Here is a 25,640-nt window from a genome sequence, read left to right on the forward strand (position 1 = left end):
AGCAGGAAAATGAGCAGGCATAAACAGGTGAGATCCTGTTGGGTGGTTGGACTCATATTTTTGGCATGAATTCACCACTTACCAACCTACAGTTTGATCCAGAAATTACTGCCATTTTTGCATGGAATGAGTATTGCTATATCTCCCATGGGGAGATGATTTATAAGAAATAATAAAAAAACATGTAAGCAAGAACAAGGGTTTATTATGACCACAGTAGAGAGATTTAATAACAAAGGAAAACTCTTCTCAATAAAAGATAATACAACTTCTCAGACACTAACAGGCATATGCCTGGAAGACATAGTGAATAAACATAGTGAGGCATGAAGACTGTGCCACTGGTAATCCATAACGATGGAGGTTGAGCGTTCAGCATAGTTGGCAACAGGCATGTCTTGTGGTATTGCTGGAAAATTTTAGACCCCACTACGGTGGCTTCCTACCAGGCTTTGACTGATGGGCTGCTAAGAGCCGGCACGTGAATTGGTTCAGAGCTCTGGTGGAGTGAACTGCCAATGTGTTGGCTTCTGTCACCCTATATAGCCAGGGCATGGAGGAATTCATGCCAATCCAGCTCTGCACATGTGACATGGCAGAGGAAATAGGTCTCTGGCATGGAGGACCTCAGGTGGTGCATGTCCTGCTATCTGTCATCCTTGTTGTGATTGGCACTGTTTGGGGAGGCAAAGCCTTGTACATGTGCAAACATGTGATGCTTCAGTGTCTGAGCAATTCCTTTAGGCGAATCGGGGGTACATGACAGATATAGCAGAGACAAATATTAAATTTGCTTAAATCATACAGGATAGGCAACTCCTTTTTTTGGTCTGAGAACAATTTTTTGCGCCTGAGGAAGAGAGGAAACATGATATGGTACTGCATTATGATGTAGCACCTATTCTGTATAGTGAAGTGTCAGTGACTGGACCAGTGACTTGTTTTGTGAGTTACTTAGTTAGTTCCATGTTCTACAGACCATATTCATGATGAATGTTATGCTGTCAATTGAACAAAAGATTGCAGAGGAAGTTATAAAAATATTTATTTATATGGCTACATGCTATCCGTTTACAGGTTTATAATTGAAAAATTCCTCCATGTTGTAGAAACTTTCAATGAAAAATGACTTTAATTTGTGCTTTACAACACTTTTGCTGTTTGTCAGACATTTTATTTCTGGGAAAATTAATAAAGAGTATTATAACTGAGTATTTCACTCCTGCCTGTGCCAAAGTTAGATTCACTAGAGGGAAGTGCAAAACATTCTTCCTTATAGTAATGATCTATGATTCTGTATTACTCTCAAACTGCAAATACATTGTTGACAGCAAATTTCACTCATTTACAAATATGCTGTGAGAGTATTTTTTGCTTTTATGCGAAATTTGTGTGCCAGTAGTGAAATTATTTCTGCTTAAAGGATGAAATAAAGCTAGTAATTATTTGTTCCAAGAGACAGCTGAAATTCTTTGGTGGTGACTATTTTCAGGGGGTTGCGAAAGACTTTTAAATAAGATTCTTTTAGCTGAACACAACTGACATTGAAAATACGGCCCAAATACTTAAAAGGAAAAAACAAACTGTCTGGATGATCCAGAATGAAAGCTTAAGGTGGTGCTGTGATCATATCTGTGTTGTGTTGTTAACCTTACATATTTTTAGGCAGTCTGTCATATGGAGATGGAAGACCTAAATTGGCATTGCTGTGAAATATGGAATTTGTACACTTAACTTAATGCTGTGTTTCCAACAGCTTTGCTCACAGCACCAACAAAGTAATATTCTTTGCAGTCCTCATTTTTCAATTTCATTAGAACTGTGTTAACCTCTTCATTTTTGTAGTTTCTGTTGACACAGTTACTTTTTGTTGAGTGTACATGCTGCCATTGATAACAAATATCTCAATCACTGGATGAAATAACACTTAACCTATTCAAAACTTACATACAATCTCGTTTGTTTGTAGTATTCCAAATGAGGAAAAATACAAAAAACAGAGGAAGCTGTCAGATAAGTAGTTAGTTGTTCAGAAATATTTTAGCTATTTAGTAGAGGGAAATGGCAGAATATTTCAATATTTGATTTTGTACCATATTTTTTTTTTATTAAGAATATGGTATTTGAGATTTTTACATGAGAGGTCAGAATTTTATACGAGTGCTGTTTTTCAGTGTATGCATTATCCAGAATTTATGAGATTGATGGTGACATATCAGCCATAGCACGTCAAGGCTCAGGTAGTGCCTGCCGCAGTGTGCTGGGAGGTTTTGTGCAGTGGAACAAAGGAGACCAAGATGATGGTTCAGATTCATTGGCAACTCAGCTAGCTCCAGCTAATCACTGGCCAGAAATGAGAATTCTAATTCTTGTGGTAAGTCTACACAAACATGATTTTCTTTGAGAAAGTAGTTTGCCTTGGTGGCTTATGGTAAGTCTACACAAATATGATTTTCTTTGAGAAAGTAGTGTGGTTTGGTGGCTCAGTGGTAAAGTTCCACACTACAAATGCTAAGGTCTTGGCTGTGGTTGGTGGTCAGTCGTAAGACATCTATCTGTCACTTAACAGTTATTTCACCTATGGAAATGTTTGTTGATGTGAGAAATGCCAAGTTCCACAGTGGTTTGGAATCCATGATAAAATGTAGGTCCCAGTTTAACTGGGTGGGTAAGTCAGTTCAAATGTCAGCGGAAGGAAAGGGCATACTACCACTTCCAACAGGATCCTCCCTAGTAAAGTGCTGAGATGTTCAAAACAATCTTCAGATTGATGACTGCTTTACTTTTTTTAAATTTATTTTTTATAAATATACAACAGGTTTTTCTGACTGCAGTTTGCCATAATCTTGTGATCTCTGTTATTAAAGTATGAGTCCATCAGTGCAAGAAGGATGCCATGATGGCCAAAAAATTTTTAATCATGAAAAAGAACTTTGGAAAGTTATTCAGGTCTTACAGGACTTCATTTGAGAGATCATATACACAAACTCTGTGGAGGATCCATAACAAAAATTGAAATGAGAGGCAGTTAGCGAATAATGTTATGAAAAATGAGTCAGTATTCTGTTGCAGGTCAGTTTCTCACAAATTTTTGAAAACAATGGAAAGAGTAATTCCTCAAGCCATTGTATAATGTACAGTGAAGGGTATTTCATACCAATACTTGTGACTTTCTGTTCTGTTTCATCAATGTACGAGGGGCCGGGGGGACCCTGTTCATATGTCTTAGTAGCTATCCTAATCTCTCCTATTATATTCTCATGTCTCTCATGATATGATGAAGACAATAGAACTATTGTTCAGTTTTCTGCAAATGACAGTTCTATAAATCTACCCAACAGGGTTTTGCAAGAACAATGCCACATTTCTTCCAAAGATCTCCATTTATGTTCCATGAGCATCTCTGTCAGCCTTTTGCATTGGCTGTACTGACCTCTTATGGTCCTAGGCGAATCTCTGCATTATTTTGGTATCTGCTGTCATGCCTACTGCATAAGGACCTCAAATGCCAGAACCAAATTCTAGAATAGATCATGTTTGTGCCTTACAGGTATACTGCACTTTCCAAGAATACTTCCACAAATCTAAGTTGTCCACTTACCTTCCCTGCTACTGATTTCACATACTCCTCTCAGTCTATTCATAGATATACAAACAATGCGACTGACTCCAAAATTTTGCTACTGGTCTTGTAATTGGATACTATTATTTTTTGCGTCTATTTTTTAGCCACATATTGCGCTTGCCCACCTATAAAGAGAGTTGTCATTCAGTACATCAAAATGATTGTTCTGCATTTCCTTACAATCATTTAGTGAAAGTAATGTCTGCACACAGTAATACCATAATCAAACAATCTGAGAGAGGCACTGACCTGATAAGCCATTCATGTATACTGAAAGCATTAGCCATCACATTATGCTTCCTTGGAATACATTGATGTTACTTTCATATCTTTTCAACATTTGACACTTGCTCTAATGAACTGGGTTTTATCAATCAAAAATTCTTTAAGCCAATAATATTTGTGCAGCTACTCAATCTGATTATACCTTGGTTATTTCTTGACAGTATAGTGTTGAACACCTCTAAGAAGACAACAGGGGATACTGAATGAATTATGGATGGCATGAATGCTCGTAGGTTTGTTTAATTCATAGGAGAGCATCATAAAAATTTGAAAAATCTGAATCTGCAGGCTCTTGAAGACAGACACAAACTATCCTGTGAAAGCCAACTTACAAAATTTCAAAACAAGTATTAATGAAGAATCTAGAGATGATCTTCAGCCCCTATACATATTATTCCCATAGGGACTGAGAAGACAAAATTAGACCAATTTCAGCATGTACAGAGGCATTTTAGCAGTCATTCATCCCGCACTCCATACACAATTGGAACTGAAAGAAATCAAAGTATGTCATACCATGCATGCATTTTCAGAGCATTTATATGAATGTAGAAGATGGAATCTATATCTTTGCCAGCATATACAATTTGCAAGATATTTTGTGTGGAATCACAAAGCTATCAAAGTTATCCACAACATCATCACAACCACAAATGGCTCGATTTGTGAAACAGGCAATAAAATGACACAATAAATATTGTTGAAAGGTGCTTGTCCCCAGCATAGAAGGCAGTGGTATGAAAATTAATCCTTTTTTTTTTTTTTTTTTTTTTTTTTTTTTTTTTCAAAAAATGCAGCTGATTTCTGCGCTAATGATTTGTATTTTCCAAAAGTCTCAGAATTTTATTCCTTGTCAGACTGGTTGTTTACAGCCACTTCTGCTGCTGCCATCAAAATCCATGTTCTAGAATGGTTTCAAAACGCTTTCTAATTGAAACATTCACCTTAAATATATCCCTCAGTGATGAGAAATTTAACTGACTAAAAATATCTGTCCAGGTACATGAAAAACACAAAAAGATAAGTAGCAAGATTGGAATGGAACAGAGTGTGAAAACAAGTGAACTGCTAAAATATCGTGTTTCACACTGTGTCCCACAAAGGATACAAGATATCAAACAGGTATGATACAGTAATGCAAAATATTTACTCTTTTAGTTTGTTTATGCTGTTACAACCATATTTGGAACATTAAAATTTGGTATTTTCATTAGCAACAAGAGAGCGCCTAAAAAAATATACCAAATTATTTTTTCAGGCTATATTAAATAAGGACTTTGAGAGATTTGCTGAAATAACAATGAAAGACAGCAATCAGTTTCATGCAGTTTGTCTGGACACATTTCCACCAGCAGTTTACATGAATGATGTTTCACATGCAATAGTTAATTTTGTTCACTGTTACAACAAATTAAAAGGTCACAATGCTGTAAGTACTCATTGTCATTTTTGCTCTGCAGAACACATGACATTCTGTTTAAATGTGTGTAATATTCCTGATTAATGAATTTTCACACAGCTTGCATACACATTTGATGCGGGTCCAAATGCTTGTTTGTATATGAAAGAGCATGATGTCCCAAAAGTTTTGGGTTTACTCAGTGTCATTTTTCCATTTCCTGGAGAAGAAGACAGCTACATTAAAGGAATTCCAATCAACAAGGACACTATTCCACAGGTTTGTGATGGAGATACATTTGGATGTTAGTACTATTGTGTTTCATGTAGCAACTATTATTTAATAGTTGGTATTATGTCTTTCAAATAAAAGAAGGGTTTGCAGATGTCTCAGATAGTATTAATAGTGTTGTGTTGCACCCAACTACATTTAGTTTTCCACTGCTGAAGTAATTCCTCCTATACTGTGGCATGTACAAAATATAACAGGTGTAGCTGAAATAACAGTGATGTCCTGGATGAATCTGTGTCTTACAGTGTTTAGTATGCTAATATGAAAATTCTGGATGTTTCTTCAGATGACTCTGTTATGCAGGACTACACGTCAATAGTGAGAACTTGGGATAGTATCCAAGGCTAACTGGAGACCTAAATTGTTGCAACTCTGAGAGTGTTCAAGCTCCTCTCCTAGATATGAATAATTCTTCCACAACATTCTTAATATGTCATCTATTAAATCCTATACAACTGGTCACCTCTACGTCAATAACTGTATACCTTGTAGTGAATCTGAACTAGCTATTATGCTTACTCTATTATTAACTAGCTCACTGTCCAGGTTTATGTAGCAACTTTTTATCCTATGTTCTGTTAGACAGTAAAATGAATAAAATCTGTCTATTGTGTTTTAGAGTTTTTAATATATAAACATGGTATACAAATTATAAAGTAAAATCTTTTAGAAATTCAGCATGATTTTAAGTTAATTTAAACTTTGTTAAAATCTGTAGTTGTAGTGCCCATTCCACGGGCAAGAAAAAAATTCTTATAAATAGTCACATGAAGGAATCACTGATTGCACAGCATAAAGTTGAAAATAGGAAAAACATTCCAATATGAAATACATTTGACAGTGTTTGATAGCCTGCCCATCTGACTTGTTGATGACTGTCACAAGTCTCACATAAAATAGATATTTATTAAATTTTAAAGGAAGATCCACCAAAATGAGTGCCACTAGTGTGTAAAAAAATGTTTCAACCCCTCGGTCTCCTTTTGAGCTAGTTGCTTCAGTGACATTGCCAAGCACCTTCTTTATGTACAGTCTTGTGCACTTTTAATATTGTGGCAAGTTTAGATTCTGTACTGAAGTAATTAGATATTTCATGTAAAAGACAGTTTGTGGGTGCTGAACAAAATTTTGTTAATTTAATTCCTACTAGACTGTTCTGACAAGTTCTGTCCATTTCTTAAAAAAAAAAAAAAAAAAAAAAATCGAGAAGTTTCTGCAGAATTCTAGACACACTACTCAACCAAACTTTAACTACCTGGAGTTTCCATTATTTCATTTTTGAAAACTTTAGCTTTATTAGCCTATCTACTGAAATTTATGAATGTGACACTAATATTGGTTATTTTCATTTTTGTGTACCTGACACAAGGGAAATTAGTTCTAGATGGCAAATCAGATCAATACTGTGTTTGACTGACATTGCTCCAAACATTCCAGATTTATACTGAAAAACAGGCACACTATGAGCAGGATGAGCCTGAATGACACCACCAATATTTTTGAAGTTGTTCGTAGATATTTTCTGAGTATTACGATATAATGGAGCTGTGGTCTTTGTGGCTGTTGGTATAATGTAATCACAACCATGAAAAAGTCTGTAATAGTCAATCACCAAAATAAGTAACATGAAGCACAGATCATCATAACAACCCTCAAGGTGCAGCAGGATTGTGATGTGCTAGTGTGGTTTCGGAAACAATTCAGCGTAGTGTTGTTGTGCTGCTTCTCCGATGCTTTTAGCGACATTATACATAGGGTGTATCTTGGCCAACTCTTTGTAAATAAACCTACCCATACTCTGGTGCATGATTTGTAATGTACAACTAGCACTGTCAGAAAAACAAAGCTGAGATAAAACTGAGCACAAGCTCAATGGCAAAACCATGAATTCATATACTGTTCATGGATTTTTTTTTCTTCTCCTCCCAGGACCTCTTCATCCTTTCCCATTCTTCTCTCCCACCCATTTTCCAAGATATTCAGCAATCCTCTTCTCTTGTCTGCTCCACTGGTCACACACTATCCTTTTTCTAGTATCCTCCTCTTTCATTGATCTCTGGCATATTGGTCAGCATGTACTTGCTTCTCCCAATTTGGTACCCGTCCATCCTAGCTCTAATTTCCCTTATTTTATTGTGATGATTGTTTCTCCCTACATAGGTAATGAAATATTTTTCCATTTAGAGGAGAGAGTTAGTGATTGAAATTTCTGCCGCAATGAAAAATGCCTTTGTTTTAACAGTGTCCATCCCAAATCCTGCATCATATCCATGACACTTTCTCCCCTATTTTGTAATAATACAAAACATGCTGTTCTGCTTTGAACTTTCTTGATGTACTCTGTCAGTTCTATCTGGTAAGGATCCCACATCACTCAGCAGTACTCCAAAAGAGGACGGACTATAGCGTAGTATAGTCAGTCTCGTCAGTAGATCTATCGCTTTTTCTAAGTTTTCTGCCAATAAAATGCATTCTTTGGTTTGCCTTCCCCACAACATTTTCTGTGTGTTCTTTTCAATTTAAGTTGTTTGTAAATGTAATTTTTAGGTGCTTAGTTGAATTTACGGCCTTCAGATTTCACTGATTTACTGAGTAACCATAGATTAACGGATTCCTTTTAGCATTCATGTGGATGACCTCACACTTTTCATTATTTAGGGTCAATTGCCAATTTTTGCACCACACAGATACCTTTTCTAAATAGTTTTGCAATTTTTTTCGATCTTATGGTGACTTTACTGGACGATAAATGACAGAATCATCTGCAAACAACCTAAGACGGCTGCTCAGATTGACTCCTAAGTCATTTATACATATAACGAACAGCAGAGGCCCTCTAACACTCCTGGGGAATGCCAGAAATCACTTCTGTATTACTCAGTGACTTTCTGTCAGTTACTATGAACTGTGACCTCTCTGACAAGAAATCACGAAACCAGTCACATAACTGAGATGACATTCCATAAGCATGCAATTTCACTAAAAGCCACTTGTGTGGTACAGTGTAAAAAGGCTTCTGGAAATCTATAAATACAGAACAAATTTGGATTTCCTTGTCGATAGCACTCAACACTTTGTGTGTATAAAGAGCTAGTTGTGTTTTACAAGAACGATGTTTTCTAAATCTGCGTTGACTGTGTGTGAATAGACCATTCTCTTCTAGTTACATTGTCTTCTAGGTAATTCATAATGTTCAAACATGATATATGCTCCAAAATCCTGCTGCATATCAACATTAATGATATGGGCCTGTAATTTAGTGGATTACTCTTACTCCAAGCCAGTTCCAGAAGTGAGCTTGGTTCAGATGTGGGAAACCATGGGTTCTTATAGGACTTAGAAATATGCCAAAATGACTGTAAGTTTTTCTTCTGTATAAGAATTTTGTAAAATAGAGTGAATACTGTAAATAGAAACGTTTAGATAACAAATTGGAGGAGGTTTTATATCAGACTATGTCATAATATGTCATATGTCATATGGAATGTATGGCTTAGAGGGTTTAGTTCGGTAGGAAACATTGATTACTGGAATAATAAGTAAAGTGTGTATTATGAGACACGATAGTTTGGTAGTTAGTGAATGTGATTTAGTTCCCCAGATGTAAGGTAGAGAACAGCAGATAACAAGGCAGCACAGACCAAGTAGAGCATGGTCCGACAGTCACCATGGGATTAGATTTCCTGCCTGAGCAATACACTGAGACATCACACAGATGCGACACAAGCCATCTGCCCTGATGACATCAGTTTAATTGCTCCAGGGCTTTTGGGATACAGTGAACATAACAACAGTAAATTTGCCACCATCTGTAGGTATTGGCTGTTATGGGAGAAGATAGCAAGAACTAGGAAAACTGGTACAAAATTTTTCAAAGGTACATCATGGATACAGGAGAGTAGCTGAAAAGGAGTGTGACACAGATAGTAAGTACATGTTATCGGAGAGTTTAGTGAAGTGGGGCCATTGATCTACTTGTCGATTCTCGGAATGAGAGGTAGTTGGGAATTAAAACATTGAAGTTCATTGTGAAGTATCATGAAGAATATGAAGCTGATGTATTATATGTGTTTACTGACATGTTATGAGAATGAAGTATGTGTTAGGAGTATGTAATGAATTATGTTCCCAGTCAATATGACCGAGTATGTAATAGTAGTAATGCTGCCACTGACTTCCTTCCTTTTGTATATAGTTTCCATCACTTGTTAGGTCGTAATGATAAGATAGGAAAAACTGGTAGAAGCCGACCTTGGGGAAGATCAGTTTGGATTCCGTAGAAATGTTGGAACACGTGAGGCAATACTGACCTTACAACTTATGTTAGAAGAAAGATTAAGGAAAGGCAAACCTACATTTCTAGCATTTTTAGACTTAGAGAAAGCTTTTGACAATGTTGACTGGAATACTCTCTTTCAAATTCTGAAGGTATCAGGGGTAAAATACAGGGAGTGAAAGGCTATTTACAATTTGTACAAAAACCAGATGGCAGTTATAAGAGTCGAGGGGCATGAAAGGGAAGCAGCAGTTGGGAAGGGAGTGAGACAGGGTTGTAGCCTCTCCCCAATGTTATTCAATCTGTATATTGAGCAAGCAGGAAAGGAAACAAAAGAAAAATTTGGAGTAGGTATTAAAATCCATGGAGAAGAAATAAAAACTTTGAGGTTCGCCGATGACATTGTAATTCTGTCAGAGACAGCAAAGGACGTGGAAGAGCAGTTGAACGGAATGGACAGTGTCTTGAAAGGAGGATATAAGATGAACATCAACAAAAGCAAAACGAGGATAATGGAATGTAGTTGAATTAAGTCGGGTGATGCTGAGGGAGTTAGATTGGGAAATGAGACATGGAGTAGTATAGGAGTTTTGCTATTTGGGGAGCAAAATAACTGATGATGGTTGAAGTAGAGAGGATATAAAATGTAGACTGGCAATGGCAAGGAAAGCGTTTCTGAAGAAGAGAAATTTGTTAACATCGAGTATAGATTTGAGTGTCTGGAAGTCGTTTCTGAAAGTATTTGTATGGAGTGTAGCCATGTATGGAAGTGAAACATGGACGATAAATAGTTTGGACAAGAAGAGAATAGAAGCTTTCGAGATGTGGTGCTACAGAAGAATGTTGAAGATTAGGTGGGTAGATCACGTAACTAATGGGGAGGTATTGAATAGGATTGGGGAAAAGTTTGTGGCACAACTTGACTAGAAGAAGGGATTGGTTGGTAGGACATGTTTTGAGGCATCAAGGGATCACAAATTTAGCATTGGAGGGCAGTGTGGAGGGTAAAAATCGTAGAGGGAGACCAAGAGATGAATACACTAAGCAGATTTAGAAGGATGTAGGTTGCAGTAGGTACTGGGAGATGAAGGAGCTTGCACAGGACAGAGTAGCATGGAGAGCTGCATCAAACCAGTCCCAGAACTGAAGACCACAACAACAACAACACAGTAGTATGCCTATGCATGTAGATTAACACAGAGACTGTACAGGTCAAGTGCCTGGTTTCCTGCTGTTAGTACCAGAGAGAATATAATATTGTTTGCGTAAATGGAGAGCATGACTTAATAACATATGAGACTTTTGTTCCAGTTCTGCAGGTATGTCATGTAAAGTAAAATGAAAATGTGATAGATGCAGATTTTAGCATACAAATACTAACATCTACATCAATACTCTGGAAGCCACCTGAAAATGTATGGTGGAGGGTACTTCTGTTTGACTCTTCCCAGAATATGCTCTCTCAAGGTTCCAATAGCAAACTTCTCCATGATGGACACCACCTCTCTTGTAGTGTCTGCCACTGGAGTTTGTTTAGCACCTCTGTAATGCTCATGTGCCAACTAAATGATCCTGTGACAAATCACACCACCCTTTGTTGAATCTTCTCTGTCTCTTCTATAAATCCTACCTGGTAAGGGTCCCAGACTGAGGAACAATACTCAGACATCTTGTAAGCAACATCTTTTGTGTAAGAGTTACATTACCTGAAGAATTTTCCTATGAGCCTCGGTCTGGCTTCTGATATTCCTACTATTTGTTTTATGTGATCATTCCACTTAAGGTCACTCTGGATAGTTAGTTCAAGACATTTTACAATGGTTACTGATTTGTGCAATTTGTTATCAATAGCATAGTTGTACAGTAGTGTATTTATTTTGCTGTGAAAGCACAATATATCACATATATTTACATTCAGAATCAACTGCCAGAGCCTGCACCATTCATCAGCTGTCTGTAGGTCATTCTCTGATACTGTCTTCTGGCGTTGGCATTTGCTTATAGACAACCACATCATCTGCAAAAAGTCTTAAATAGCTTCCAGCGCTGTCTACTATATAATTTATATATATTGTATATTGATCCTATCACACTTCCTTGGGGTATCCCCCCCTCCAAATATCATCTTTACATTTGTTGATTTTGTTCCATTAAGAATGACATTTTTAGTTCTACTTGCAAGGAAGTCTTGAATCCAATTGCAAATCTGGTCTAATGTTTGGTAAGCTCATATTTTTTTCACTAAAAGGCATTCGAGACAGTGTCAAATGCCTAGAGTGTATTAGAAAGTCTTCTTGATTCCCATTCCCCTCGCACAATGTGAAATGATATAGCTCCTAACAGGACAAAGGGCCAAGTGTCGCTGTGGGTGAAGTAGAGGACATCAAATGTAAATAGTTGAAACTGAATCAGTGCATATGTTAATGAAACTTTTTAATCTGAATTCAGGGACTGAGGGAAGGAGTTGTAACAGAATAGACACTGCCCTGGACAGAACACCGGGAACTGAGCCTTGATCACTGCTGGTCGACACCCCTGCCAATTAGCAACTCAGCCAAAGCTGCTGCTTCTGCTTGCCAATGACCTGGGGTATTGATCAGGCTCCACTGGAAGCTTCTGCAGTTTGACATACTTTTGCATGAGAATGGACAGATGTTGGTCACTGACCCTGTTCCAGGCTTTTCTGTGGCGACATAGAAATGCAGTCTCTTCCATGAAGTCAGCCGAGTAGGTCATGATCAGCACGGCAGGCCATGCCGTCTGTCAGTCATCTCCATTAATTCTACTGACACAGATTTGGAGACACAACATAATAATAAACCAGCTGCCAGTCCTGTACTTGGGCTCCCAACCAGTGACTGCAGCCTGGTTGCCTAGATCCTGGCTGCCATTACTTTGGTGCCACCTTGACAGAATCGGCCACCACCATTGGAGTCTGTCAGCACTCACCGGTGCTCTCCAGCCTCTTGTGCAGGGCTATACTCTGGGCAATGCAGCTACCTGCACCAAGTGAGATAATATTGCTGCCTTGCCCCGTGCTGCAGTGTGGCCGCAACCAGTGCTTGGCCACCTATTCTAACTTAACTCGTGGTGTACTGACTGTGCCAATGCAGCGCCCTACCGTCTTAGCTGTGCCTGTACACCACACATGGCATCTACCACACCTGTTGCTACAATCTTAATATTATGAGCCAACACTAAACTGCACCACAGGTGAGGGCACACCCGAATGGCTGTCTAAGTTGAATGAATTAATAAAGAATTGTTTATGTTCACCATCTGTTTCTCTACAGCTGCCCAAAATGTCACCCCCTTCTCTACAGCCATCAACAAGAACCCAGGAAGCCCCCAATGGTGGTTGAACCCATCCTGACAAATAATAAGATGGATCACATCTACCAGCAGTGGTCATCCTCACCCCCAATCTCCCACAGTACCATTTGAATCTCCATCAATGGACATGGTGAGTTTTTCTGTGTGGACACAGTCCCCCAACAGTATTCTGCTGCCTACGCAACCAAAGCAATATATTTGTCCATCCCTACACCATCCCTGCTACAAACCCTTTATCTCATGTCTCATATCCCTGCAAGATGCCCAGATGCAAGACTGGTCCCATACATCCTAATACTACCACCCACTCAAGTCCTGTCACTGGCATCTCTTACCCTGTCAATCACTTTAACAACTGCTTCACAGCCTATGCCATCTGGATTCTTTGCACTAAAGCCAGCTGTTCTGAATTGTGCAGGTGGGAACTCTCTTTATAATATAACCTTTGTTTTCATAACCCTCCTGGCCTCAACCTTTGCTGGTCCCAGTCCTCCATTTGTCTGTCCCCTTCCCTGCTCTTATAACAGTACACACATGTTCTATCCCAGCAATGTACCTGCAAGTCCTTCCTTTCCTCTTCCCTGCTTCTCCCCCCTCTGTCCCAGCAGTACAGCCTATCGATGCAGTACCCAGCACCCCTGTCCTGTCCTTAACCATGTCCATGCATGCTCCCACAGGCAGTACTAGCATCTCCCCCACCCCTATCATGCTATCCCTCCCCATCCCATACTTCCTCCCAACCCCCACCACCCACTCCAGCTGGTTAATGCTCCGACACTGTCTCAGGCTGGCCTTAGTGCCCAGAGACAGAATGCTTGTGAGTGTGAATGTGTTAGAGTTCTCCTTCTGAAGAAGTACCTTGTCCAAAAGCTTAAATATTTCTAGCATTCCTTTCATTGTGTCTGTCTTCTTTCCATATTATTGTTATTCTGTCCTGGACTTTCCATTGCTCAGTAACGAATTCTCTTGTATTCACTGACAGTCTCAACTATGGACTGAACTAAGTGCAAGATTCATTCTCGTTTTGTCGCTGGCTGTTGTAATGCAGTCTCAAGTGGTTTGTTTCCAAGAATGGTGCAACTAAGTTCAACTTAAGTTATAAATTTTGACAAACTCTCATAATGTTTGTGAAGAGGTTGTCAGTTTTAAATTTGAAACACAGTTTAGACATTTACATCGAAAATGTGCAGACAATATATGTTTGTAAGAAAGTGTCCGCATCTCTTCTCTGGTTATTTGAGAACCATTATTATTTAATATAATGGGGATCAACTTGATATACTATGCACAAAATTATTAAAACTGGAGCAATGGCTCAGAAAGGGAGGTTTGGCTAATAGACATTTTGATCAGATTAATTAATTGCCTGAATTTTATTTCAAAATGATTACTTGGAGATTTTCTTTTTTCACACAAATATGTAATGTTCATTACATTCTTTGGAAGAAACCAAGTTTCCATTGTGTTATTTCTGCTATGTTTAACCAAATCTGCTTAGATTAATATCACCAAATATTTCAGGAAATGCAAGCTGCTTTTGGTATGGAACAACAGATGGAAGGGTCATTAAAATATATAATCCACACGCGTCTTGGAAATGGACCAAAGGAACTGAAGAGTCAGAATGAGCATCTCTTGACAGATTCTGGAGTACCAAAGAACCTGGTCATATGAAGAAACAATGAAGGAATCAAAGTATGATTAAATATGAGACACGAATCTACAACAAATAGTACTATCAGTTGTACTGTTATTTCTAAGCTCAGGAAACAAATCATTATGTAAATTACCTCAAACCTTCTATATACTGATTCAAAAGTGACAGCCATGGCACATTTTAGCGCTGGTATAAATTTTAAATGTATTTCACTTTGTTATCATATGAAGTCACAGTTTACACTCAAGCTTCCTCCTGATTAGAGCTCTTTATGTATTCTCATATCTTTATTTCTGTTGGATGATCAACTGGAAAAGGAAAGGATATGAATTTTCTCTCATTCTGTGGGATGATTCTGTTCCACAGTGGATAAATAGTCCCCATAACTCAAGGGGGGTGTGTGTGTGTGTGTGTGTGTGTGTGTGTGTGTGTGTGTGTGTGTGTGTGTGTGCGCGCGCGCTTGTCCAGCATTTGAGATTTTTCTGGTAATGTCTGAATTTTGGCCTCATCCCAGAGCTTCATTAAACTGATGAGATGTAACATGTTTAACTTAATGTTTGGGGTTGAGGGGGGGGGGGGGGGGCAGGGGGCAGTGGCATAATTTTTCTGAATCTGTAATTAATTATTTCTAACTGCAATCACATTAATAATTTCAGTTCAAATCCAGGTATTCTCAGAATGCAATTGTCGTTTATTTGTATAACATAGTGCCTGGGATGATTTTTGTGTGTGTGATGACATGCAGGATGTGTATGATCTTTTACCATGTTAATTATTAGATTTCCATTCTGTCAGTCTATTCAGCTATGACACCTAATTACCCTCCATCTTTGCAATTATTTAGGTTGTATATCTGTCAGGCCATCACACCACAAGGAAAATAATATGTACCTACTAGCAAATGAGGTTTGTAACTTTCTACTTGGAAATTAGCCATAGCTACAAATATGACAAGCAAATTGCTGGAAATAATATAATTAGGTCATCATGGTATTTTATTTATGTCATGGATAACAACAGAACTGGCTTACGATATGTCAGTAGCAATTCATTCACAGATGTTGTAACAAAACTTTTTATTCTGAAAAGTTGTCTGCTCTGATATCTGAATATGGCTTCCTATCCATATATTTTCAGTGCAACATGATTTCTTGTCAAAATTCTGTTGTATCTTGTATTTCATGTGTGTGTCTGCATAGTTCTTTATGTTTATAAATAACAGCTTAGGGATATTTTCAATCAAACCATAACATCTTTCACTGAGCATTACTTTAACCAGATATGAGGTCTCTTCAGCTATTGAATTCAGTTCAGAGTTAAGTAAAACTTGTAATCTCCAGTTCTGTGGCCCCACTGTTTTATCGATTTAAAAAGACAATATATTTGCAAAATTTTGTAATGCTGAACAATTTGGATCTAATTTGTTTACATCCCAAATACATATTTTTCAATATGCAGTGCCATTGTGACAACAATTCTTTAAGATAATGTTTTTTCCTTTTTTAGCATATCTGGTTTATCGGATTTTATTTTACTTTTCAGATGCCACTCGAGATTATTTGTGTTAAACAATACTTTCAGCAAGAGCAGTACTGTTAAATAACTTTTGAATGGAAATTGTGGTGCAAAACACACTACTAAACATGGCCTTAAATGAATATAGTGATAAGAGTTTGGTTGACAGTGAGTTTAAATAGCACCAAAAAAAACAAGCACATCTTTAATGAACTTATGTACTATCATTGCATCAATAAATGTTTCTAAAAAATTATAACAATTCTACTTATTGTGTTCTGGGCACTCATAAAATAATTTGTTGTGTTTTCACTTTCATGTGTTCACTTTATTATGAGTATTACAATATGCACTCTGATTGAACAGTTACTTCACTGCCATCTTCATACAACATACAGATACCTCACATTATACTTCTTATTCTGGTTACCAACTCTTCAATGCTTTTAACATCACCCCTTAAAATACAATGTTTTTTGTCATTAAATCTAAAGCATAAGTTTTGCATTTTTACTCACTCTCTTAATAAACAGTTACCACTCAATTTTTTCTAAAAAAGACGTTATGATAATTGACTTGTAATAGCATTTCTACATTTCTCTAACGTAGAACTTTGAAGAGCTTTGCTGAGTATGTCTACGGATTGTTCATCTGTATTGCAATACTTTATCCCAGACAAATCTTCTCTGTGTTGCTCAGTAACATAGAGCAATTTTAAATGTATGTTCATTTCATCTATATGTTCTGATTTGATCAGCTGGGTAACACTTTATCTTCATGGAGAATGGTCTTCATTCTCTTGTGGAGAGCTCTTGTAGTAGAGTCTTGACATGTTTTATTTCTTTGGTGCATTCTGCTCGAGTTGATGAAGTAATTATTACATTTTGTTTTTTGTAATACCAAATAATGTAAGCACCATCATAAAGAATAATATAAACATTTGTACTCTTCCTGTCTCTTACATTTGTGCACAATCAGCATTACAGTAGACATTTAAATGAACAATGTCATTTTTCTTCTTACAGAAAAGACCATAATTCTTTAAATCCTGTAGATATCTCAGAGTGCTTTTGATGTTTTGGCAATACCTTTCCTTTTGGTCTTCTGTGAAGGAGATCTCATAATTGAGTGCGAATCCACAATCTTGTCTAGTTTTACAGGATCAATACAGAAACTTTCCTATGGCTTCACAATAAGGAAATTTAATGTATTTACCCTTAATTTCAGGGCTGCCACAAGTTCTGGGAATCAGGGAATTTCATATGTGTCACACGAATTAAAAAAAGAGAGAAAGAAAGACTGGAAAATCTAATTTTTGGATTATCTCACCCAGAAAGTTATAAATCGTGTGTGGGAGGATGAACTTGCTGTTAATTCAGGGTTAACTTGTGAATAAGCACAGAAACCCTGTAACTAAAATGGCTTTTATTTACGCAAGTTACCTGTTCACTTACGCTCCAGATCACAGATCCTGTAATGGAGACAATAATTTGCTGCTCATTCAAATTTAGAGTTGAAAACATGTCCAGGAATACAGACGTTGTTGCATTTTTTTTGTCAATTTACCCTTCAGATCTCAAAATTTATCAGGGAAAAATGCAAAAACGGTGTCTGGAATACAGGGAATTTCACTTCGGTAAACTTGTGGTAATGCTGGATTACTTGTCTTTGGCTCTGGAACTAAAGGAGTCTTCGGCTAGGTCTTACAGACAATCATATTGAATTTTCCAGTACTTTGCTCACATACTTTTTTTGATGAAGAAATATTCTATCCATTATTTGTATCCCATGTACATATCTGGATTCTCTACCACAGACATTTCAAAATTCTCCATAAGTCTTTTCAGCAGTTTTCAGTTTTCTCCAATTCTTTTCCTACTACACTGAAAAAAATGACAACGCACCATAAAGGAATTATCTGAATGGGACAGAAATCAGTAGATGAGACGTACATGTACAGACAAACAAATGATTATACTTCCTGATTTCAATTTTGGGAAAAAATAGGACTATTTATGTGAGAGAAAGAGCTTGACAAACTAAGTAAGTCAATAATGTATTGGTCCATCTCTGGCAATTATTTGATTTGGCATTGATTGGAAATTTGTGGTAAGGTCTTATTGGACCAAGCTGCTGAGGTCATCAGTCCCTAAGCTTACACACTATTTAATCTAACTTAAGCTAACTTACGCTAAGGATGACACACACACCCATGCCCGAGGGAGGACTTGAACCTCCGACGGGGGGGAGCCGTGTGGACCATGACAAAGTGCCTCAGACCGCGTGGCTACCCTGTGCGGTTGGCATTGATTGACAGAGTTGTTGGATGTCCTCCTGAGGGATATTGTGCCAAATCTTGTCCATTTGGCATGTCAGATCATCAAAATCTGAATCTGTTTGGAGGACCCCACCCCTTGCTGGCTGTGGCAGGATTTGGCAATCACAAAGACAAGAGTAGAAGCTCCTGCTGTGTGCAGATGGGCGTCATCCTGCTGAAGTGTAATACCAGGAGGGCTTGCCATGACGGGCAACAAAATGGTGCTAGAGTCTCGTTGATGTACCACTGTGCAGTAAGGGTGCTGCAGATGATAATCAGAGGGGTGCTCTATGAAAATAAATGTCACCCCCCCCCCCCCCAAATTAGTCCTGGTTATCAGGCTGCATGGCAGGCAACAGCCAGATTAGTATCCCACAGCTGCCCCCCCCCCCCCATTTTTTTTCTTTTTCTTTTAAGGGGTGGAGCCCCTCCATGCCCACACCAAATTGGTGATCATCTCAAAAGATCTGCTGTTACCTCGGTAATTGTTAGTTATTAATCAACAACTTTATGAGATGTGGAGCTGTGGTGTTATCCATACATCTGGGTAGGGTTACCCGCTAATACAGTTGCATTGAGGAGATAGATAGTGGATGAAAAGTGGGGGTTTTAGGGCGCTCAACTACTTTCCTGCAAGGTAGATGGCAGAGACAGGACAACACGAGATTGATTAAAACAGGGACACGACAATAAAACATGGCGCACTGTCAATGCATGACCACAAGGGCACTGCGGGGCGGAGTCACCGGACAGCAGGTAGCGGTGGCTAAACCGGCAATGCCCAATCCGCAACCTGGCCAAAATGACCTCCTCTTGCCGAGATGGTCGGCAGGAGATTGTCCAAGATGTTGGGAACGGTTTTATGGCCCGGAGCTTATTTTCTTGAAGTGACGACCAAGTATCCCACCATAATGACTCAAACCTCTTACAAACAACCCCACTAATGTCAGACGATGGGACACAAAGGGAGGCTGGCCGAGGCAGGAGGGCTGCAGCCTTGGTCGCAGCATCAGCAGCCTCATTCCCAGGCTCTCCTACATGGCCTGGAACCCACATAAAGCTAACAGGAGAGCCATCATCAGCAAAAGAATGGAGGGATTGCTGGATCTGTTGCACCAAGGGATGGACCGGATATGGAGCTCCAAGGCTCTGAAGAGCACTGAGTGAAACAGAGCAGAGTACATACGGAGAATGGCAGTGGCGGCGGTCATATTGAATGGCCTGATAGAGAGCAAAAAGCTCGGCCATAAAGCTGGAACACTGGTCGAGTAGCCGGTATTTAAAGGTGACATCCCTGATGACAAAGGCACAGCTGACACCATCGTCAGTTCTGGAGCCATCAGTGCAAATAAAGGTGTTACTGGCAAGTCGGGCATGAAGTTCGACAAACCGTGAGAAATACACAGCATCCGGAGTACCCTCCTTCGGGAGCGAGCTGAGGTCAAGATGAATGTGAACTGGAGCCTGGAGCCAAAGTGGTGTCGGGCTCTCACCCTCTCTGAAGGTGGTAGGGAGGGCAAAATCCAAGGCAGACACATACAACCCATAATGATGGTCGAGAGAATCGTTGAAGAAGGACTGATAAGAGGGGTGGTTGGGCATTGACAACAGCCGGCAGGCATATGACAAAGCAGTACGTTGCACGTAGGTCAATGGTAATTCGGCAGCTTGAGCATAAAGACTCTCGACGGGACTAGTATAGAATGCTCCGGTCGCAAGACATAACGCCAGATGATGGATAGAGTTGAGACGGCGTAAGAGGGATGGCCAAGCAGACAAGTAGACGAGACTCCCTTAATCCAGCTTTGATCGGACTATGGACTGATATAAGCAAAGCAGGACAGTGCGATCCGCTCCCCAAGATGAACCACTAAGAACACGGAGGACATTAAGGGAACATGTACAACTGGCAGCCAAATAAGAGACATGCGGAGACCAACAAAGTTTCCTGTCCAGTGTGAGCCCTAAAAACTTCGTTGTCTCCATGAATGGTAGAACAACGGGACTGAGATGTAAGGATGGTGGAAGGCATGCTTTATATAGCCACAAGTTGATGCAAACCATCTTCTCTTCAGAGAACTGGAAGCCATTAGCCACATTCCATGAGTATAGGCTGTCAAGACAACGCTGAAGGCAGCGCTCCAGGAGGCATGTTCTCTGGGCACTGCAGTAGATTGCGAAGTCATCGATGAAAAGAGAGCCGGAGACGTTAGGTGGAATGCAATCCATAATTGGATTGATCGCTATGGCAAAAAGAGCTATGCTCAAAATGGAGCCCTGAGGCACTCCGTTCTCCTGGAGGACGACGTCGGACAATACGGAACCCACATGTATCCAAAACATTTGATCTGTTAAAAATGAATAAAAAAAGGGGCAGGTGACCACGTAGGCCCCACCTGTGCTTAGTGCGGTGGATACCTCCTCTCCAAGAGGTATCGTAAGCCTTCTCAAAATCGAAGAACACAGCTACCGTTTGGCGCTTTCACAAAAAGTTGTTCATGATGAATGTCGACAAGGTCACAAGGTGGTCAACAGCGGAGCGGTGTCGACAAAAGCCACATTGAACATTGGTAAGTAGCCGTTGAGATTCAAGAATCCAAACTAACCGAGCACTAACCATGTGCTCCATCACCTTACAGACACAGCTTGTAAGAGAAATGGGGTGGTAACAAGAAGGAAGGTGTCTATCCTTCTCGGGTTTGTGTATGGGAACGACGGCGGCCTCACGCCAACGCATGGGGACCTGACCTTCGGTCCACACACGATTATAGGTACGAAGAAGAAAGCATTTGCCTGCCGGAGAAAGGTGTGTCAGCATCTGAACGTGAATGGCATCTGGCCCCGGAGCAGAGGACTGGGACAGTGCAAGTGCACGTTTGAGTTCCCGCATGGTAATGGGCGGAGCTTTAAACCTCCACAAAAAAGCGGCCGAAGGCGTTAGAGACATCCACAGGGTCCACAAGTACCTCATACCTGAAGTCAGGCCAGGTACTGAGGAGTGGGCCTTAATGCCCAACAGCTGGCGCAGGCCACCCCAGACGACAGAAGAGGGAGTAAAACGGTTAAAGGAGCTTGTGAAAGAGGCCCAACCAGCTTTTTAGCTGTCTTTGATGACTTGACGACATTGCGCTCAGAGTCGTTTGTAATTAATACAATTCGCCAGCGCAGGATGGTGGCGAAAGGTGCGTAAAGCACGTCGTCGAGCACGGATAGCGTCTCTGCAAGCCTCATTCCACCAGGGTACTGAAACGCGATGTGAAGAAGAGGTAGTACGAGGAATGGAACGTTCAGCAGCATTGATGATAACAGCCGTGAGGTATTCACCCGGACTCTCATAGCTGAGAAAATCTTGGTCCGGAAAGGTTGCCAGCGAGGAGTAAAGTCCCCAGTCAGCTTTCGGTATGTTCCAGTTCGAGGGACATGGGGATGGGGTGTGGTGCAGGAGATGAACAACATAGGGGAAATGGTCACTCGAATACGTGTCAGAAAGGACATACCACTTGAACCGATGGGCGAGAGTGGTAGAACAGATCAAGAGGTCCAAGTGGAAATAGGTATGAGTAGAGTCCGAGAGGAAAGTCGGGGTGCTGGTATTGAGGCAGACAAGATTGAGATGGTTGAAAACATCCACCAAGAGGGAGCCTCTCTGACAGGATGCAGGAGAACCCCAAAGGGGATGATGGGCATTTAAGTCACCAAACAATAAAAGTGGCGGAGGAAGCTGAGCAATCAGGTGCATCATGTCAGCCCGACTAACTGCGGATGACGATGGTGTGTAGACAGTACAAACAGAAAAGTAAAGGCAGAAAGAGTAATTAGGACAGCTATTGCTTGGAGTCGGGTGGTCAATGGGATGGGATGGTAATAGACATCGTCCTGAACAAGCAACATAACCCCAGCATGAGCTGGAATACTGTCCACAGGGGTTAGGTCAGATCGCTCGGAGGTATAGTGGGTAAAAGCAATACGGTCAGTTGGGCGTAACTTCATTTCCTGGAGACCAATGACGAGCGGACAGTGCAGGCGGAGTAGCAGTTGTAATTCCTCCCGATTAGATCGAATACCTCTTATGTTCCAATGTAATAGAGCCATCGTAAATCAGAGAAAGGGGGAACGAAACGGGTGAAGAGCTGGTCACCTTGATGGCCGCGGAGGGCCAGGTTTCGAGGGAACATCGCTACAACCGTTGGGAGGCGGATCCTGTTCCATCGAGTCGTCGCCAGCTGCAGCCACGTTTCTGGGTTGCGCAGGAGGGGCAGCATCATCCGACGACGACAGGCCAGCTGAGCGCCTTGCAGCAGAGCGTCCCGGCGAAACTGAGGACGGCCGGGAGCAGCAACTGGCGGATGGAGCATCAGATGAAATGCGCCAGGGTGGAGAGGGGGATAAAGACTTCTTCTTTGAGGCCTTCTTGGAAGACCGATGAGTCACAGGGATGGTGGGCTGTGGGGGCTGGACCTGAAGAAAGTCCGCACGCTCGGGGTCCTGTTTTGAATGCCCGACCTCGGAAGCCGGGGTCCGTAACCTTTCCCCGATGGACGCCTGAGAAGAGGATCGCTTCTCAGGCGGCGGTGGAGGAGGAGGAGGAGGAGGAGGAAGGGTGGCCCCTGGGGCAGAGGGGGCAGGGGCTGTGAGGGAGAAGGATTTGGAAGGGAGGGATTTGGGAGGCGGAGGCAGAGACCCCGGATGGGGTGAGGAGGTGGAGGGGGGACAGGATAGGGGTGAGGATACTGCGGAAGATGTGGACACGACCGAAGCAAATGACGTTGTCACCATCACGGGATGGAGGCGACCATATTTCTTCCTGGCCTCAGAATAAGACAGACAGTCCAAGGTTTTCAATTCTTGTATCTTCTTCTCCTTCTGATATGCAGGGCAGTTGAAAGATCTAGGCGAGTCAGGGTGTATACGGGGACAAGGAAAAAAAATTCCCGGATTATTCCCGGATTTCTCCCGGATATCCCGTTTAAAAAATATGCTTTTTCCCGGGCGAAAATACACTTTTTCTGTGCTAAGTGACAGTAGGTTTTCTGTAGATTTTCCCTCGGAACTGTAAAACTTATCAATCCTTTGAATGGTTAACGTTTTATACAATCACGTAGAACTTCCCGGAAAAAAAAGAAAAGACGGGGCAGAGAAGTTTTGGAGAGGCTTTTGATTAAAAAAAGGAGAGAAGTTTTGGAAAGGCCTTTGATTTGCAGCAACATATACGCTGCATATTTTCGTATTACGAAAGTATAAATTCGAATTGCACCAAACACAGCGCGTTAGTTTCCGGAGCGTTGAAACCAAGGTTGCAATGTCCTTTTGTAAGTGAGTCATATCTCAAGCCACGAGATCTCGCCAGCCGATGACAGCAGCTATTCAAAGCATAGGACACCTGTTATAGTCAGCCAATAGCAAGATCACTGGTTACATAGCGCGAACACGCAAGAGGAAAAGTTAACGGTTTACATTAATGTACACAGTACCGTATATCTACAAGAAAAGCTAAGCTTTCACATATAATTTTGGTCTCTAAGATTAACACGCCACAACAGAAGCTAACACATGTAATATTGATTTTTTTTGTTGTTGCGCGTTTTATACTTTAAGATGCATCACACAAATGTGCCAGTAAATTTAAAATTCTGACGTAAATGTCTCTGCTCGAAATTCTTGTAAGTGGCTGGTCCTCAAACTGTTCAGTTTCGAACGCTCTGTGATTTAGATATCCATCCCACTTTCTCACACGTAACAAAATTCATGTTGCGTAAAAAGAAATTTTCTTTGAAAGTAACACTTTTCTAACCACCGTCCGCAATACTATCCGGAGACTGTTAGAAATAGGTTCGATTTACCAGTTGCCAGAGAACGCCAGGAAACAGGCATTATTGTGCGTGTGCAACTGTAGTGGTGTAGGAAGCCCGCATGTTCGTGTGTATAAAGCACTAACAGAGCTTACATTACACCATAAAAGAAACAGAGCATCAGAGGATACTCCAAAGAGCATCGGAATTTCGTAAACCACACTAAAATGCATAATTCGGCTTGAAGTGCAAATTGGCTTTTTCCAGTTGACAATGAAGTAGGTCCCATCTGATATTAAGCTTTTCAGTGTGGTTTTTGGGATGTAAATTTTCTTGGAGTACCAGTACTTTGCGATCTCATTTTAGGTTCTTTATTATGGCATAATGCCATATATGGCAGAAGATGATAACGTGCACTTGAAATTCAGCGAACAGTTGGAACTAGGCAACACTGTAGAATGAAACACTTCGTTTCAAATAAAATGATTGCCTCAGCGGAAAGATTAATAAAACCAAATTTCTTTAGCAAACTTGCAAAAATGATTTCACTGTTCTGCAAGACGATTAATGCTTGACTGCTACTAACTTGAAAATAAAATAAACTCAGAAAACAAATTAATAATATATTTTTGCCCTCCGTAATTATGTGAATGTATTTTAATTCACTTGATAGCTCCCGGCCACAGAAATCCGTTTGTTTTCACATGATGTGGGAGCTATATACGAAGAGAAGCAGCGAAATCACTTAACGTAAACACGGGTCACGTGGAGATAAACCCCCTCCCCACTACAACCCAGACAACTCTGTGCAAGTGTGAATCTGGCAGCTAGGCCGCGGGAGAAAAATTTTTCTCGTTTGCATCTGGCTGCTTACCGATACAGCTAACAGCCAATCTTCAAGTAGCGGGAGAAGGTACTGCTTATAAGCGAGTCAAATGCGCTTGCGCAACAGACGGCTGGCAATTGGTCAAACGAACCTAACGTGAACAGTTGTGACGTCATGCTCATTACATGCAGTTTATTGTTACAAAGAATTACAGTCTGCGCCCTACGGCCGTTGAAATATTTTTGCTATTTGCAGACGCTTGTGCGTGCACAGTGTTTTGTTGTTGTAAATTGCTCATTTCCTTTTCCACTAAAGTTTTATTTTTTT

General features: G+C 40.4%; 1 protein-coding gene across 4 annotated transcripts in view; it reads left to right on the forward strand.

Annotated features, from left to right (window-relative positions):
- Window positions 1-16,628, forward strand: part of LOC126188193 (diphosphomevalonate decarboxylase) — a 62,994-nt gene extending 46,366 nt beyond the window's left edge. For all 4 annotated transcript variants that reach the window (XM_049929733.1, XM_049929735.1, XM_049929734.1 and 1 more), the window contains 6 exons: window positions 2,175-2,374; window positions 4,910-5,032; window positions 5,169-5,339; window positions 5,430-5,588; window positions 14,731-14,904; window positions 16,409-16,628. In XM_049929733.1, coding sequence (XP_049785690.1) covers window positions 2,175-2,374; window positions 4,910-5,032; window positions 5,169-5,339; window positions 5,430-5,588; window positions 14,731-14,883 — 806 coding nt within the window. In that variant the 3' untranslated portion in view covers window positions 14,884-14,904; window positions 16,409-16,628. The remainder of the gene's footprint in view (window positions 1-2,174; window positions 2,375-4,909; window positions 5,033-5,168; window positions 5,340-5,429; window positions 5,589-14,730; window positions 14,905-16,408) is intronic.
- Window positions 16,629-25,640: the final 9,012 nt, after the last annotated feature.

The sequence above is a fragment of the Schistocerca cancellata genome, chromosome 5, assembly GCF_023864275.1.
Source record: "Schistocerca cancellata isolate TAMUIC-IGC-003103 chromosome 5, iqSchCanc2.1, whole genome shotgun sequence".
NCBI lineage: Eukaryota > Metazoa > Arthropoda > Insecta > Orthoptera > Acrididae > Schistocerca > Schistocerca cancellata.